Source organism: Prionailurus viverrinus, chromosome B4, assembly GCF_022837055.1.
Source record: "Prionailurus viverrinus isolate Anna chromosome B4, UM_Priviv_1.0, whole genome shotgun sequence".
NCBI classification, from domain to species: domain Eukaryota; kingdom Metazoa; phylum Chordata; class Mammalia; order Carnivora; family Felidae; genus Prionailurus; species Prionailurus viverrinus.
Window position 1 is genome coordinate 94,083,205 of NC_062567.1, and position 19,125 is coordinate 94,102,329.

At 35.1% G+C, this 19,125-nt stretch overlaps 1 protein-coding gene across 1 annotated transcript in view; it reads left to right on the forward strand.

Moving 5' to 3' along the window:
• Window positions 1-19,125, forward strand: part of TRHDE (thyrotropin releasing hormone degrading enzyme) — a 397,960-nt gene that overhangs the window by 216,039 nt on the left and 162,796 nt on the right. The window contains exon 6 of the mRNA XM_047868299.1: window positions 17,452-17,589. Within this exon, the coding sequence (XP_047724255.1) occupies window positions 17,452-17,589 (138 nt within the window). The remainder of the gene's footprint in view (window positions 1-17,451; window positions 17,590-19,125) is intronic.

The following is a 19,125-nucleotide window of genomic DNA, read 5'->3' on the forward strand; positions in this document are numbered from 1 at the left end:
AATGAAGAAACGGGAAGACTCTTTCAATGTAACACAGTTACTGTTCTTCAATAATTCTCGATCACTTTAATTTGAAAAAGTCTTTGATAACGAGTTTTAGTACAAGAAAAGGATGCATAGTAAAATGCTACCATGAAGACTCCTTATTCTACAGACCTGGTGCTGATGCAGGCAAAATCGTATCTCCTGTGCATATTGCTTAATTTTTCATTATAGCCTGTATCTATATTGTAGGCATGCCCTTTAGTTTCCTGCATATAACATTGTAAGGATGTGCTGTTATAATGAGAATTATTAAACATGAGTTTATGTTCTTTTATTAAATGAATCGGGATTCTCTGGAGCTTCACACAGCAATAACTGTACGCTGATAAAGTCTGCACTCTGGGAATTCTCCCTAAATTTTTATGAGGACACATACCTGGGCATAAAGATAACTATTAATGGAGAATCATGCAACTAAACTTCATTATACTCAATACTAAAGATATCTCAAAGTGTATTGCCCAAAACCTTCCAAAGTGTTCTCAATTGTCTCTATCATGGGCAGGACTAAAATAGTAAAAATGAATTCTGCCATTAGACTCAGTATCATTTTACTGTGCTCCAACAAAAATTGCTTGCTAAAGTTAAAAGGCATTGCAATAAAATTATCTTCACTTTTTAAATTATTTTATTTTTACTCAAAAAGATGTTGAGACAATCACTGATGAACTGAAAATGCTTTTTTTTCTGTTTAAATGTAAAGATATACTGCTTCATCATTCTAAATAATAACATACACTCTACTATTCAGAGAGGGGAAATAGAAAGGCAGAGAGAAAACATTTTGATTTTGCTTAACATTTTATTTGTTTAGCTCTTCATTTCTCAAGTCTGTAGGGAAAAATGCTTTTGCATGCTTTTCAAATTAGTTAATATATGTTTCAACAGTAGTTTGTATATTAGTACTATACTTCATCAATATCAAAATATATTTTCCCAGGAGAGCTATGGGTTCAGAGATAGATCACTTGGGAATTAAATATTTATTTTAGAATCTTATTTTATAAATACTGAATGCCAAATAAATGTACACACACACACACACACATATATATATATATATATTCATGATTTTCCATATAGTTGTGTTTATCTCTTATGATCAAAATCCACATATAATATTCTACTCCTGAGAAGTCAGGAAGTTAGATGATCCAATTGTTTTCAACTAGTCTATGATGTATCTTTTTTCAAATGACTAACACATATTGCATGTGAAAAATTTAATGGCTTCTTATGGCTAGTTCCATGAGATTGTGGTCTTTTTGATCCTGTTCAGTAGCTTAGCAGTGACATTTACATTGAAAGACTAGAAGGAAAGTGAAAGTAGTGTCTACCTGGGTCTCTTGGGGGACCACAGCCTTCAAAATGAACCACTTCTCCTGCTTTCCTTTTACTCTTCCATTCTTCCCCTTTCTGCAAGCAATTTATCTCTCTGCTGAAAACATAGACTTTTGGTTTTAAAGAATAAAAACTATTCTTTTTTCTAATTTGAGTATAAGTGGGGAGCTATAGCCCTCTCTTCTGGGAGAAAGGGTTGCTTTTTCCTTAGCATTCGTGATCAGAACAGTTCGGGGCATTGGTGGAAAATAGGCCTATAATGAAGAAACAAAGTATGCAGAGAAGGTAAGAGCTGCAATGAGAATAGTAGTGGATGCCATTGAAGGGAAGGGTCTCATATGCCATATCTGAACTCTGAGTAAATGTAGGAGTTCTAATGGGTATATGCCCAGGGCATTGAGGATTAGACTAACACTCAACTAGTGTACAAATTGGGTTTATCCTAAGAGGATGTCAGTGTTAAGAAGCAGGCCAGAGATTTGGATTCTAACTGGGTGGTGACTGAAGAGATCCTAAGAATTTCTAGCAGGAACAACAGTGAAAACAGGAACTGCACCTGTTATACTAACATGGTAAAATAGCTCCCACTAAGGCTACTACAATAGCAAATTGTGTTTACATTTTCTCTCATTTTAGGACTAATTCTGTGCTTTTTATGAAATATCTTAATGATGGGCTAGTAGCCCCGTTAAGGTTATCTCTTCACAAAAAGAATGAAAGACCGAACAGCCATTTGTTGATTGTTAAAATACATTAACTGATTTAGAAGTTTTATGGCACAAATGCATTTGTGAAGATAAAACTACAACTACATTCGTGCTTTTGTTTTATTTACACCTGTGGTTCTTGTATAAGAATCTAGACTTTGGCTACACAATTGTTAGGGAAATGGAAGCTTTTGAAGAGCTTGCTATCAAGGTGTGTTACGTTTCAGAAAATGTAAATCTGCTTCATTTACTGCTTCTAATAGAAGACCAACTTCTATTTAGAACTGTATCTTTAGGAAGGGAAAACAAACAACCATAATTCCTTAGTTTTCATATATACTCACATATACTTCTATATATTCAGGTAGGTATCTGGGAGGTTTTCCTTTTTTTTAAGTTTTTTTTTTTAATGTTTATTTTTGAGAGAGAGGGAGAGAGAGAGACAGAGAGATAGGGAGAGAGAGAGAAACTGAGCACAAGTAGGGGAGGGGCAGAGAGAGAGGGAGACACAGAATCTGAAGCAGGCTCCAGACTCTGAGCTGTCAGCACAGAGCCTGACACAGGGCTCAAACCCATGAACTGTGAGATCATGACCTGAGCCAAAGTCAGATGCTTAACTGACTGAGCCACCCAGGTGCCCCAGTCTGGGAGGTTTTCCTAGTCACATTACCTCACATTTTTTTCCCATATGAGTTTAAAAAATTTTAAACAAAGCTGCAAATGGAAAGCTCATGTATGTTCTTAAAGAATGGATTTTCTTTAAAGCAAAGTCATTTTGTTCAGAAAGACACTGAGGGCTTCAGGTTTTGTATATTTTAAACTTAGAAATAAAAGATAAATGAGCATTCCCTTTGGAATGAAGTATTTCTTCTGAAGACTATGTTCAGGTTGGCATGGTGTCAGATCTTTCTACATATCCATAGGAATTTCAAAAGCAACCAATAAATTGATAGGATTAGAACTTTCTAAGAGGAAAATTCTTCTGCACCTGGATCCTAACAATAATACAAGGCCATCCTTTTTCATATCTAGAAATATTGCAGGGAAAATCATTCTCTTCTCAAGTAAGAGTAGTTTGTAAGCAAAATACTCCCACTTACTAAAACTTGTCAGGTGTCACTTGATAAACCAAAAAATTGATAATGCCGAAAATTTATACCAAAATGATTAAATGTTCTTCTGTCATTGTTCACAAATATACATTATTTATGATAGCAGATTATACCACTTTTAATCTGTACTTTTTACCACCAATAGTAAAAGTGTTTATCTCCCTACGATATATGAATTGTTCAACATTTGATATCATGCAGCCTTTTCCCAGATTTGTTAAAAAGAATTTGCTTTGCAAAATTCTCTAACACAAATGTGACCAAAAGTGAAGGCTGGGGACTAAGAGAGCAACCAAAAAGTAATTTATTAATTTTCTAATTGTTAATCATCTTTAACCAGGCAGCTATATGTTTTCAAAGACATTAGAACACAACTTATTTCTAAGCAAGGAGTGACTGTCTCAGTCCATAACACTTTATGAGACCCTTTTTTTTTTCCTTTTCATCAAGGTTACTTTAACACTGTTCAGATGTTACTAGACAAGAACATGAGAAATGAAAGTAATGAGTTCAAGTGATCTGAATTAAAAAATGTAAAAGGGCTTCCGGTAAAGAAAAAACCAAAAAATAAAAAAAGGTAATAAGATAGTTTGAGGTTGTTGAAGAGTTTGCCTCAATTATACCATTAACACTTATAATAATAAAGACTTATGTAGCATTTACTGTGTAGGATTAAATACACATAAGAATTCACTGTGAAATAGAGTAAGACATTCTGCTAGGTGTCTTGAGAGTATACATCTTTGTAGCATTTTTCCTAAGAGTCTAAAGAGTGTGGTAACGGATAGACCATCATGCAGTGCACCACTCAGACAGTTCCTCTCAACCGTGACTCCAAAAACATGATTTGGGATAGAATATGTTTTGGCATTGAGCTGAATAGTCTCTACGGATCTACCATTACAAATTGAAGAAAGCCCCTTCTGAAACTGTTTATATCTTTGGCTTTTTATCTTTCCCTCAGATTGATGAAATAGAATTCTTTTCAGTGGTTGGAGTGTCATCTTTTATCATATTTGTGTTTTATTTATCTTTTTTTTAATGTTTATTTTTGATAGAGAGAGAGGCAGACTGCAAGTGGGGAAGCGGCAGAGAGAAAGGGAGGGACAGAATTGGAAGCAGGCTCCAGACTCTGAGCTGTCAGCACAGAGCCCAACACAGGGCTCAAACCCATGAACAGTGAGAGCATGACCTGAGCCGAAGTCGGACGCTTAACCGACTGAGCCACCAAGGTGCCCCGAGTGTTCTATTTATCTTAAAAATTAAGATATGTGGAATGCTTTCTTTACCTACTTTAGATACACCTGTGTCCAATTAATTCCTTTAATCATTTTATTTTCTACTCTCCAGATTTTATTTATAGTCCAGTGATGCCTTTCTTGAGTGCTGTTAATGATGTACCAGCTCAATAATTTTATATAAACTACTTTGATGGATTGCTGCCACTTGTTTGCCATTATTCAGTCATACATTTCATACATATTGTTTATTAACTAATTAAAAGAATTATCAAGCACTTAAAATGAGGCCTTTGTTTTGCTAATTTCTATGGAACAAGCCTCATGGTATTATTAGCACGGTGCTGCTGTCTATCAGATTCTTGTGTACACAGTATGCCATCTTTCGTGTAATGATTTCAGTTAGTAGGTGTGGATAAATTTAGGATTTTTTTTGGCACTTAGTTGACCAATCATGCTTCTGTCAGAAGTGCTATGTTTATGGAATAGCTCAAAAACACAGCTCCATAACCTCAATGGGACTGTTCATGGTCATAGATACATTTGGAAAATAAAATTTAACACAGTCTTAGAGGATTAGCTAAATGATGGAACCATAGAACATTTAGCTACCTATTATTATTTGTATATACATGGCCCAAACATGTTCTCTAATAGTTAATTAGACTTATCTGATTATGATAGCCATTTATTTTCATTTAGATTTTGAGTATCTTTCTGTTCAGTCAAGTTCTTCTTTGAGTCCTGTTCCTTGTGTAAGCTTTATAAGTTTGCTTGGAAGACAGGTACTTTATAGAGAAGAATTCTCTTCTTTTGGTTGTAGTGTGGTGGTATGGTGGTATGGTATTTTCATTTAAATATTATTTATTTCCTGGGGTGCCTGGGTGGCTCATTTGGTTAAGTGTCTGACTTCGGTCAGGTCATGATCTCATGGTTCGTGAGTTCAAGCCCCGCATCGGGCTTTCTGCTGTCAGCACAGAGCCTGCATCAGATCCTCTCTCTCTTTCTTCTTTATCACAAAAATAAACAAATATTTCAAAATAAATAAGTAAACATTATTTATTTCCCAAGTTGTCTGATTAAAGATAAGTTAGGTCAAGTGCTCCATCAGGGAAAATTTGGTATTAGTTATATTCTCTTCCTAACTACCCACACGAATGGTCCAATTTGAAGAATCTTAAACATAATACACTATTGCAGATTACTTATTAAAAATAAAAACTCTTTAAATAAAGCTTTGGCTTAGTTTTAAGATAATAAGGAGGTTTCTTGGAATTGTTGGCTTCTTTTGAGAGCTGATAAGCCATATCATTTCCCAGGCTTGAAAATAATTTGGCTTCTCACAACAAAACAACATTTTTCTATTTGTTGCTAAACATTTTGCTGACATTTTTGGGCCCTTCATTGATAAAATATTTCAAGGGATTAATCTATCTTGACTTATTCATGTTTCACTATTTAACAAACATTTATTGGATACTCACTTTTTTTTGCTAGTTTCTCTACTAGAGACAGGGAATGCACTGATGAGTGTGAAATATCAAATCCTTGTAGATCTCTTTTACCAATTTAGTTAAGTTATTTTCGTCAGAGTAATGTTACTTTACAGTTTCCTAGCATGAGGTTCACTTCCTTTTTTCTGCCTATTCCATGGATTAAATTTTTGACTCTTGATGCTTTACTAGTTGTGTGATCTTGTTTCTTTCTTCATCTTCAAAATGTGTATGAAATACCTGTGCTGTTGTTGTCACAGGAAAGTTTCAAGAATAAAAAAAATGTCGTTTTTACTATCATTTTCACCAATATTATTGTTACTCTTAGCTACTTAAGTGTAATGATAATACCTTTATGGTCCAAAAATTATCTTCTTGGGGAAATATTGTGAATCCAATATTAAAAAATAGTAATTACCAGAGGGGAGGTGGGTAGGGGGATGGATGAAATAGGTGATGGGGATGAGAGAGGGCACTTGTCGTCATGAGCACAGGATGATGTATGGAAGTGTTGAATCACTGTAATGTACACCTGAAATTAATATTACACTGTATGTTAACTAGCTGGAATTAAAATTAAAACTTTAAAAAAGAAAAAAAAAATAAACTTCTGTGTAGAATCAGAAACCAAACCAAAGCTATAGGGAAGCCTGCGAGTAGACATGTGCACCCTTGTGTGCTAGTGCATTTGTAGATGTGTGATTTGGTGCATGTCTACACCATGGCTATTGTGGAAATTAGCCACACAATCTCAGCATTGGCCTTAGTGGCTGATGGAAGTGGGTGAATAACATTCTAGGTCAGATCAACATTTGCTACCGTTAAGCAAAGATGATAAGTCTGATTTTCTTGGCTGTAACTAGACTCAAGAACAGAATTTCCATCTGCGTCTACCTCAGTCCTTATTGAATATACTTAAATAGTCTCCATTAATTTTGTAAGAATCTCATCACTAGGTTAGCGCTGATGGTTGGTCCAGCAATGAGGTCTGAGTAATGCCCATAATTTATCTCTCTGGTTATACCAGAAGCATTATTTTATGCCCATTGGGTCTTAGTTCAGTTTGAGAATGGTTTCCAGTGGAGTGCGTACAAACAGTTGCTCTATTATTTCCCCTAATTCTGGCGAACGTGGTGTATTGGCTAAGAGCATGGACTCTACAGCCAAATTGGCCAGGTTCAGTACCTAGTGCTTTTTTTTAATTAAAAAATGTTTTAAAATGTTTATTTTTGAGATGGAGACAGAGACAGAGCATGAGTAGGGGAGAGGCAGAGAGAGAGGGAGACACAGAATCCGAAGCAGGCTCCAGGCTCTGAGCTGTCAGCACAGAGTCCGACTTGGGGCTGGAACCCACTAACCACAAGATTGTAACCTGAGCCGAAGTCAGATGATCAATCTACTGAGCCACCCAGGCACCCCTCAATACCCAGTTCTTAGGCAAACTTGGGCAAGCCAGTGGACTTTCTATAAAATGAGGATCACAATAGAGTCATTAGTTATTTTGAATAATAATACCATAAAAATTAGTAGGAGAAAAGAAATTGCCTTCACAAAATACTTTTGAATACATCTATTCCATTTCTGAATGATGCTAGAATGCTAATATTTTAATATTTTTGCACTTTATAAATGAATTGCTAGTTCAGATTTTTCATTCTGAATGGTGAAAATGTTTTTACAAATATCACAATCAAAGTATAAATATTATAGTAGCTTACTTTGAGATCTGGGAATAAATATGGAATTTTCTGAATTGGTTAACTTTCTGAGCCATAAATACCATATGTCTTGAGTTGTTATGGGTTATTAAATCTTTCAAATTTGAAAAAAAGTAATACTTTTCATTTTCATCTAAAATACAGACTTCTTTGATCTGGCATCAAATATAAAGTTTTATCAAGCTAGGTTATTTGATGAAATGACCATTTACACCACTAAATGCTGAAATTAAAGTACAAAAATGTGTAATAAATTTCACTCATCAAGTTAATAAGAATTTTATTACAGAATTAAGGTCATTTGAATTATTATTTAGTTCACAAATTAAAATAACATAAAATGAATTAGCCACTTGGTAACCATGTTAATAACTTTAGGCAGTGATTGGTTTATCCTTGGAATTCTTCCAGACTGAATGGTATAAGAAAATTTTCATTAGAATTTAAACAGAAAGTGATTCTGTTTAAGATGATTAGTCAGTGTGCATTTATTTTTTTTAAATTTTTTTTCAATGTTTTTTATTTATTTTCGGGACAGAGAGAGACAGAGCATGAACGGGGGAGGGGCAGAGAGAGAGGGAGACACAGAATCTGAAACAGGCTCCAGGCTCTGAGCCATTAGCCCAGAGCCCGACGCGGGGCTCAAACTCACGGACTGCGAGATCGTGACCTGGCTGAAGTCGGACGCCTAACCGACTGCGCCACCCAGGCGCCCCAAGTCAGTGTGCATTTAAAAGATATTCTGAATTACATTTTATCAATCAAATATTATAGTGCCTTGATTAGCGTATTATTAATGTGTCTGCAAAATATTACAGAGTCCTTGTGATAGATGCGAGAAACAAATGTGTGGGTATCAGAGAAGATTGGCAAATTTGATTTTACTGAAATGTCTTATCAGCATGTCAAAAAAAGTAGGAATAGAGATAGAGAAAAATATTCTTACTGCCAAAATAGAGATAAGGTTATGGAAAAAGTTAAAGAAGCTATTGTCTGTCAGAAGTTTAAAGTCTAGGGAAAGGATCCTAAAATGACATGTGAAAGAGCAGGGAATTAGTTCATGTTAACTAACAAAGGACAGGAAGTAAATCTCCCTTAGTAAATAATATGCTTCATCAGGTTAGAGACTGTTTATTTTGCCATCATTTCTCAGGATTTAACCCCAAGTATAGCATCTATGAGGTGTTCAATAATAAAAGTCTGGTCAAATTTAACAAAAAAATTATGAAGTGAAGGTCAACAGACCAATTGTGAAAGATTATAACAGTTTCTATATCTATATTAGGAACTCATTCATTGAATTAAAAATGATATTGAGATTTAAAATATATGAGGGACTCCTGGGTGGCTTAGTGGGTTGAGCTTCCAACTCGATTTTGGTTCAGGTCACCACATTATGGTTCATGGGATCAAACCTACTGTCCAGCTCTGTGCTGTCAGCATGGAGCCTGCTTGGGATTCTCTCTCTTCCTCTCTCTCTGCCCTTCCCTCTCTCTCTCTCTCTCTCTCTCTCTCTCTCTCTCTCTCAATAAATAAATAATAAAACATTAAAAAAGTAAAATATATTAAACTGCATTGGATCAGTATTTGAAGGAAAATAGAGGGAAAGGTGTCAAGAAATCCTAAAAAAGTGAACGGGAGCTAAACGGTATGAACATTTTAAGAGGGTTATATGAAGCATATGGCATATGGTTATTATTCACAGTGATTTTTTGGGCTGCTAGAATTGGAATGAGCTATGTAATTAGACAACCTGTTCATAATTATTATTGTGATTGACATTATTTGAAGTACATCTTGATTGTTCCATAAGACCCAGGATTATCATAATTAATGAAAACATGAGTGCCTAATTGATGATACCTTCTGCCATATCAATACTGCTCTCCTTTTAAGGTTCTTGAGTAAGTCTGCAGAAGGTTCATAATTTAGTTGTATGTAATGCGATAGCACATTTTGTGTTTCATCTTAGCATTTTCCCTTAGCTGTGCCACATTTTGGATGATATGAGACATGACACACTCAACTTGGACATTACAAACAAAACATAAGGCAGCTGAAGGATATAGTCATGGAAGAGACAATTTAACCCACTTTCTCTGTGTTAGTCACGTTTGAGAGTATAGCAGTTCATGGAAACCTGTGCAGGGGGTTATTTGGGGTTATGAGAGGCTTATAAAGTCATTGGAGACAGGCTTATAGAAATATGATTGCTTTTTTAGTTTATGCACTGAATTAGGCATCTTAGAGCATTTGTGGCTTGGTAGGGGATGAAATGTGGTTGATAGGTAAAAGAAATAAGAACATACAGAACGCATTTTAGTTACTTATTATAAAGCTTGTGTGAAATCCCAGAATAATGTTATATCAATAGAAAGCTGCCTGGATTATTAGGTTTATGTACCATTTTCTGTTTAAGGTTATGTAAACAAATACAGAAGTAAAAATTTCAGTATAGTGCTTATTTCATTGTAGGCATTAAAGTGATTATTTTAAAATTTATTCTTCAATGCCTACTATATAGCGTGTTTACACAAGTTTGATTTTTAATAGAAATAATCACTTTAACAAGCTGCACATGAAAATGATTATTAACATCTTTGGCATGTGTATTTTAAACATGAAATTGTAAAATGTTAATTTTTAAGGTACATCCCTAAAGGGAAGCACCATTTATTTTCAATACCTTTTTAGTTTTATTTTCTCTATATGATTTAGGTGTCTACGAAATGTTAGCCTATTGGCTAAATAATGGCATAATATTGCACAAGTACATTGCACAAGTAACTTTCAACTGAGTAAAGCTTGAAATACTTTTGGACATTTTATAACTTTAAAAAAGTAGGATGACAATATAAAATTACAGAGTAAAATTATTTTAATATTTTAGGAAACTTGGAACCCAAATAATTTCTAATTTTTACAAAAATGGCATCGTGTTGTTTACAAAGATGATAATTGCAAAGTTACAGAGATAGTATATTACATAACACCTGATTAATGTTGTCTCTCAATATGTTTACTTCTCTTGGTTGAATTCCTGATCATATTCTTTGGTTTTAACCTTCGCCATGGTTTGAATGAATCACCAAGAACAAGACTGAAAATACCAAACCGTGCAATGCTGTGCATAGCTATATAGTTTGTTCTAGTCTTGTGTAGCAAGAAACTCAGATTAATAATGCTTTACTTGGCATTTTGTTTAACCTACGAGTTCTTAAAAGTCTTCATCTCATGGTAGAATATATATCCAGAGGGATAGAACATGACACAGTATCCTTATTTCTTCTTATTGATAGATCAAGTGAGGTGGAATCGATGTGGTCATAGACGCTGAAAGCATTTCTACCCATAACTTTATTTCTATTCTCTACTCCCATAGTACTTTATTTATGCAAACAATACTCAACCCATCGGATGATATTAATGATTTGTACACTTGTCTGTCTTCCTTATTGTAATGGGAATTGCTTGGAGGCAGGAGTTGGGTCGCAACTGTGTTTCTCTCCCCAACCTCTAAAGGGACGTCACATGTACAAAGCAAACTAATATTGTGAACATTAGATATTGGAATAAGACACTAATTTAAACAAATGAAAATACTGAAAAAGGAAATATTTGTGTCTATTTGGTTATCTATACATGCATCCTCATACATGTCTATGTAGGTATTTGTCTGTATTGATGTCTAAATCTACATTTAATTCATACATCTTGGAATTCCCAAATAAATGCCTTGTTGATCATCATTGATCGTCACAAAATTGAACTAGATTTTAGAGAAATAATTGGTACAGTATCTTGTGATCACAAAGATAATGCCCCATATATGTGTCCTTTGTGCATAATTATTCAATATCATCCTATTTTTGTTTCTGGTTGCTCCTCACCCCTAGTCCTCTTTCCACCATTTATTCATAATCTCTCTCAATGTGCCTATGATGATGTCACTTTCCAATTTTAGCTTCCTAACCTGACATAGAGGATCCTTGATGAATATGTTCTTGTCAATCTCTCTGTGATAATTGCTAGCCATTTACCCCATTTTCCTTCCTGCCTTCTCTCACAGAAAACTCTGTACTCTCCCAAACAAGCCATTAAATCTCCATGACTTTTCCAAGATACTCCTTTCTGTCCAAAATGCCCTTTTCTGTTGTCTCCGTCTAGAAAACTCAAATCATCCTTAAGGACTCAACATGGACTTCAGTTCAGAGGCTTTTCCTGCTTTCTCCCCAGGCAGAACAAATCACAGCCTTCTTTGTATAGGCACACCTTATCCTGAACCTACTTCCACTTTTACATACAGCAAATGGTTTTTTAATATTTGTTTTCATCTTTGTCTCTCTTTTTACTACTAGAAAATTGTTGAAGGTCGAATCCATGCCTTTGTATCTTTTTTATCTTCAGAACCAGGCATACCATCTGGGATATAGCAGGTGCTCAATAAATATTTGTAGAACAAATTCTCTTATTTAATCTTCACAACCACATATGTTTACAAATGAAGGTGCTGAAGTCTAAAAATACTGAGTAACTTGCTCAAGGTCACCCAGCTAGCGAATGACAAATGTATTACTTCTGGTGTGGGACACTTTCATTAACTTTGTAGCAGTGTGCCTGTCTTTTCTCCTAGGAACGCCAAAGAGCCATTTGGGTTTACATCCATCCTCCTGGAAAATTGAGTCCTTGTGGCTGCTCTTATACAACCTACTTCTGCCCTGAGAACTGTTTTTCCTGCTCTTTTCATGCCTATGAGCACCTCACCACTGCTTGAACTGGTTCAGGCTTCACTCTCATCTTAGTCTGGTTTGATGTGTTTGACTTTCTTTGATCTTGATTCAGATTGTTCTCTGATTTTTTTTTTTTCTTTCCTGGTGCCAGAGTCAAAGTGTCCGCCTTATATTGCTTTTTACTGAAATTACTAAGACTTCCTGTAGAAACTTGCTGTCATCCTTACCTTTCAATAGTACTTCCTGTTTTCCCACTCATCACCATGCCGGTGGCTGGACCATGGTTAGATCAGGCATATTCACTGTTACCCCTTTAGAATTTGGCATGTCTGGGCAGAAGCCTTTTTGAGATGTTAAGGAATATAATTTGTCAAGTATATCTAACACTGTGATAAAAATTCTTAATAACTCCCTTTACATATATTACTAGATACTGGTCTATGAAGTGCTAATATTGTAAGAAATAATAAAAAAGAGAAGATTCCTTCTGAGATTTTATTTATATTTTCATGCAAACTATAATTTATTGCCAAAAGATGTTTAGCACTTTCTCCTCAGACCCAGGCCTTTCCTTCAAGTTGCCTGTAGCATATTGCTGTTTGGATGTTCGCTCTCATATTACTTGCAACGTGTCACAAAGTGATCTTTTTAGCTTGCCCTACAAAAACAAACTTTATTCCACTACTCCATTTCTTTCAGTAGCTTCCCCCCACCCTTTAAAAATTCCATCAAGTCTAAAAGCTATTTAGTTATCTCTTAATACTTCGTCTCCATCATCCACTAAGGGGACCAGGGCATCAAGGCATCAATGTTGGTTGATTTTTCATTCAAAATATCTCTCAGATACCACAGCCCTTCAGCAGCACCTTGTTCTAATACATCATCACCACATCAGCTCTGAGTACAATAGCCACTTTCTGCCTCCCGTCTCTGCAGACCTCAAGCCACCCTGTATACCACAGATAAGTTAATTTTCCGAAAACACTACTTTTATTATGTTATTATGCCTGCTACTGCCTATTTATTAAGACCAAACTCTTCCACCTGGTAACAGGATTCAAACAGAGTAGCTGTTTTTCATGTTTTCTCTGCCTGGATTTGCCCTTTTTTTAAAAGCTGCTTCCCCCATTCATCTAAGTAACCCTTCATCCTTCAACTACCCACTTTAATGTCACTTCCTCTGTGAAGCCTTTTCTGAACTAATTAATCATTTCATCCTTTGTGTTTTATAACATCCATCATATTATAATCCAGTTAGCTGTTTATCTGTCTTTCTGTTACGCTTTTGAGTTCTTTAAGGTTAGAAACTAAGTTTGAGTCATATATTTCTTCCCCAGACACAGCATAATATCTGGCATAGAGTAGGAATTTAATACATATTTGTTAAATGAATGAATGAGCAAAATAATGGAAGTTTTCTTCTTTTCCCATGTTATTCTCTGTTTATTCACATTTTCTTTACCTATCTGAAAAACCTTTGCACTGTTCTCCAAAAATTCAAAGGTAATATGTTTTTGAAAACAGTTCAATAGAAAATGATACATTCAATATTATTTGAACTGTTTAAATGTAGACATGTAAAAACTCCAAGAAGGGTCTATATTAGACTGATAGGATTTATTCTTACTATTAACATTAAACTCATTTACACAGATTTTATAGTTTCATGTTTTACCTTATTGTGCTGCTTTTTGAAAGTGGTAAATTAGTTTGCCATGGTGACCTTAATATATGAACTAGAATAAAAGCTATCTGTTAAATATGCACCATAAATATACTGTTCTCTACACACACACACACACACACACACACACACACACACACACACAATTTTAAAACTCCTTCAAGGATCAGACAAATTCTACTTCTTCCATTAAACTTTGCATAAATAATTCCATTTTACAGTATTTTTTTTCCTTCAAATTTCCTTTGGCATTTCTAGTCTGTAAGAGAAAACCACTATTTTGTTCACAGAATCCAACTATTTTGTTTGATCTCTTATCTCATATTAGAGCCAGGATTTCTTTAACTTTATTTTGAAATTTTAATGGTCTCAGGTTGGCAGTAGGCAATTAATCAATACTTTGTAATCATTACTGTTATCATTATTGTTGTTGAACATGGGGGAGAGCACCCCAGCAGGGGACTGACAAGCTAAGATCATTTTTTAATTTTAAAGTGACACAAGTTTTTATAAAGAAATTAGCACCGTCTCTCCTGAACTCTTTGTAGTTTTGTTAAATTGGATTTGCCTCTGGCTAGAATTTTCTTTTCTCTTCCTCAGTTTAAGGTGTTCTCTCTTCCAAGTTTGGTGAGTGTTCGTCCGCCAAGCTTTTCTTTTTTCTTTTTGTCTCCTCCCTTTTAATCTCCTTTAATGTCTTTTTTTTCCCTCAGTTATACAATATCATTCTCTCCAACAATGTAGAAAATGAACCTTTTGCTAATGATTCAACATTGTTAAATTTAAACATTGTTTCTTGAAATTCTACTGAGGAGGCAAAGGTTTGTTTTTGTTTTCCTCCAGAAACGTGAAGCAATATATTACGTATAACTTGTATTTCCTTAAATAAGAGAGTTTCGTTTTAGAAATTTACCTTAGGTTTCACTTTACTAATTACTTGTTTTCTATCATTATTTGTAATTAATTTGTAACTATTTGTAATTAATTGCTTTATATCATTTAAAATCATATTGCTAGCCAAAGAAGATATGTGTACTGAATTTTCATATTGATCAATATATGTTTATTGGTGCTAAATAGTATAAATTAGGATTCAGATAAAACACTATTTTAAGTTCATTTTACACTATGGTTTCGATCAGATGTTTGAGTTCCATAATGGAGTGGGCAACCACTATTTAAAGAGTTGAATATTTTTTCTTCAGAATGGAAATCATATCTTAAACTGGTATTTCTTATAAATAAAAGTGTTCATCAGTGAAGTTGAGGTATAGTGATATATTCCATGATCCCGCCTGTTAATTCCAATATCAAATAGTTTTAATGTGTGTTTTTAAATTGAGTAAGAGTAACAAGATTGCATACCTGCTTAAAAGTAACATTAACATTTTTATTTTGGAAATACATGATTTTCTCTTACTCTCTCAATCTAGGACTTCTGTCTGAGATCTTATCTTTATTTTATAGTGGTCCTAAAATAAACCACCAATCATTTTATTTTAAAATTTTATATTAAAATTTTTAAAAATTTATTTGAGAGAGAGAGAGAGAGAGAGTGTCAACAGGGGAGGGGCAGAGAGAGAAGGGGACACAGAATCCGAAGCAGGCTCCAGGCTCTGAGCTGTCAGCACAGAGCCCATCGCGGGGCTCAAACTCACCACGAGATCATGACCTGAGTGAAGTGGGACGCCTAACTGACTGAGCTACCCAGGAACCCCATTAAAATTGTAAATCATAAAGCCCAACTTCACTCTCCTTAATTTTGTCTTGAATTAGGAACTTCATTTGAGAAGAAATACAGTATGAGTTTATGTCATATTGTCAATTCACTGTAAGTTTGAACTTCTCACCATTGGCTCTTGGGGGCTGAAGCAGACTTCTGGGAGCAGTTCAGTCCCAATTCAGTTTGATGGAGTATAGACCGTTGACGAGAAAATCTCAGACCAAAAAAGGGCTGAAGAAATTAGATCTATGGTCCACAGACTATAAAAATAAGCTATTAGAAATAAACCTTATAGTATGTAGTTGGCTGGAGAATTAGTTAAATTATTGATTAAATATACTAAATCATTGAACAAATGATGATGAACTAAGATGCTTCTTTAGAAGCAGATTTAAAGAGCACACACATATATGCCTAGTTAACTATTCCTTTTTTTAATCATATTTATTCTCCATTTCTATTTTTTTTTAAATCCAAGATTGGTGTAATCCTAGCTTGACATTACGACTCACTCAGAAATAACATGCGGTTCATCTGCCGGCTCAAAGTAGGAGGCTCCAGGAGTGAGTTCAGAATTAGCTATAGCAATTTAAGTGTTGCAGTCTTTAATATCTGTAATGATACTCCTCAGGTCCCAACTATCTGGGGGCTATTTAGCCTTGTTACCGCTTCCAATTTCTTTTTTTTTCCCTCCTCCCTCAGTGAAGGCAGGAGGCCAGGAGAACTAATAGCTGCCAGCATTTTTGTTAACAAAACCCAAGCTGTTTCTCTAAAGCAAGCTTCTTAAAACAAAAGCAACAGAGAAGTACTTTTCCTTTACAGTTTATTTCTAATATAACAAATCAGCTTTTATCAGAGCAAATACAAAGGCCTCAACATCACACCGAATAGAAATCTTATGATTTTCTTTGTTTTCACCACTTTATAGTAATGGGTTGTTAATACCTATTGATCTCCACTTTATGTTCATTATCCTGAATTCACATTCATGTCTACGAATATAGTTTATGTCAATATGCCTTTTGTTATTTGTTGTGGTTTCCTGAAATTCTTTCACAGAATAAATGTGGTGGTGGTGGTGGTGGTGGTGGTGGTGGTGGTGGTGTGTGTGTGTAGGTGAGTGTGTTAGAGTGAAAATTACATGGGAGGGGAGGTTTGGGGAAGGAAAAGTGGGAGGATGAGAGAGAGAGAGTGTGTGTTGCTCAGATGGTTCTACAAATAAACGGTGTAAATAGCAAAATAGCACTGGAGCCCTGAGATTTAGTTATTATTCTTATATTGAACTTCACTAAAAAGGTTATTTGGGACTGAAACTGCAGTCTTCATCCTGTAGAACACATAAACAAGCTTAGTCTATTTCATTTATGTGCCCACTGTCTGAATTTGCTTTAACCCCTGTTAAGGAACAGTCCATTGTTTTTTAATCTATTTAGGGCCCATTGTAGCCCATTGATTTTGTTTCATGTTGTGGTCAAATCAACCACTCTCATTTTAGAGTAATTGAAGAGGCATTTTATTCACTGGGTTCTCTTTGAAGTTCAGTCTTACCATGTAGGCTGATGAGCATCGTCTGTTAAGTAACACACGTTCTGTTCATGTTGTCACACACATTCTGTCATAACCATGAATCACCTATGATATTGCCACATCTACTGTATTGCAGGAAAAACAGAGGTTTCTGACGGATGTTCTGCATGAAGTGATGCTGCTTGACGGCTTGGCCAGTTCCCATCCAGTATCACAGGAAGTGCTACAGGCAACAGATATTGACAGGGTGTTTGACTGGATCGCCTATAAAAAGGTGGGAATAGATAAGACCCAAATGCCACGAATTGGATATCTCCCGAGGTAGCCAAACTATTTCATGCTAGATTTATTCTTCTCTTCTTCCTGGCAGATAGAAATGGACTGAGGTAGAAAATGGAGTAACTAGGTTCGTGTCATTTTATGAGTTAGGGTTTTGCTTTATAAATCAGTGAAATGGAGATGAATGTTTGCCAAATAGTGCATAGAAATGTTGGAAGTATTAATGAATAAATACTTGGAGACTCAATATGAAATTTCTGTACAAATGGTGTTGTGTAAATGTCAGTTTTTATTATTAGAGCTGACCTATATAGTGACAAATTATTTGTCATCAGTGCTCCTTAAATAGTTGCTTATTTTGGGTTGGCTGATGCAAATCGGTGTAGGCAGTGACATAGGCATTTTATAAACATTATTTAAGGAAATTTAGGGAATTAAACATCTTTCTTGGATAATAATCATGATAAATGAAATTTTAAAGGCTAGACTATGACTGACAAAGATTTTGGACCAATGACTCGACACAGAAATAAGATAGACTTTGAACTTTTTCCCATTGTTAATTTCTACCTGCTACCGATTCTCTAAAACTATGTGTAAATGCCAATTTTACTTCCACATTAATAACGATCAAGAAAATATTATCTTGGTTAAATACATTTAGATGTATTTATACATAGATAATATCTATTCCAGATTCCATATATTTGAAAATTTGAAATGTTTTTAAGAAGTTTAAGAATCATGGGGTGCCTGGGTGGCGCAGTCGGTTAAGCGTCCGACTTCAGCCAGGTCACGATCTCGCGGTCCGTGAGTTTGAGCCCCGCGTCGGGCTCTGGGCTGATGGCTCAGAGCCTGGAGCCTGTTTCCGATTCTGTGTCTCCCTCTCTCTCGGCCCCTCCCCCGTTCATGCTCTGTCTCTCTCTGTCCCAAAAATAAATAAACGTTAAAAAAAAAAATTAAAAAAAAAAAAAAAAGAATCAAACCAGTAGGAAAATATATATATATAATGATTATTATTTTACCCTTTCCACAGTTTGGTACAGAGTCTTGCCAACCTATAAAGGTGAGAAATGAGCAGACTGTGCCACAGTGTTTAAGAACACCATCATAAAGGGTACTGGCTGACTTGCCTCTAGCCACGTATCTTTTTTTTTTTTAACTTTGTTGAGGAATAATTGACAAAAGTAATTGTACATATTTAAAACGCAGGGTGTGAGGTTTCGATATAAATATACATTATGGAATGATTACCATGATTAAGATTATGAACATATCTACCACCTCACATGGTTAACTCTTTTTCCTGTTTGTGTATGTGGTGAGAATGCCAAAGATATACTCTCAGCAACTTTCAAGTATATGGTATTATGTTATTAACTATAGCAACCATGCCATACATTAGATCATGAGAATTTATTATAACTGAAAATTTGTACCCTTTGACCCACATCACCCCATTTCCTCCTTCCCTGAGCCCTTGTCTACCACCATTCTATTCTCTGTTTCTATGAAATCGGCCTTTTTTTTC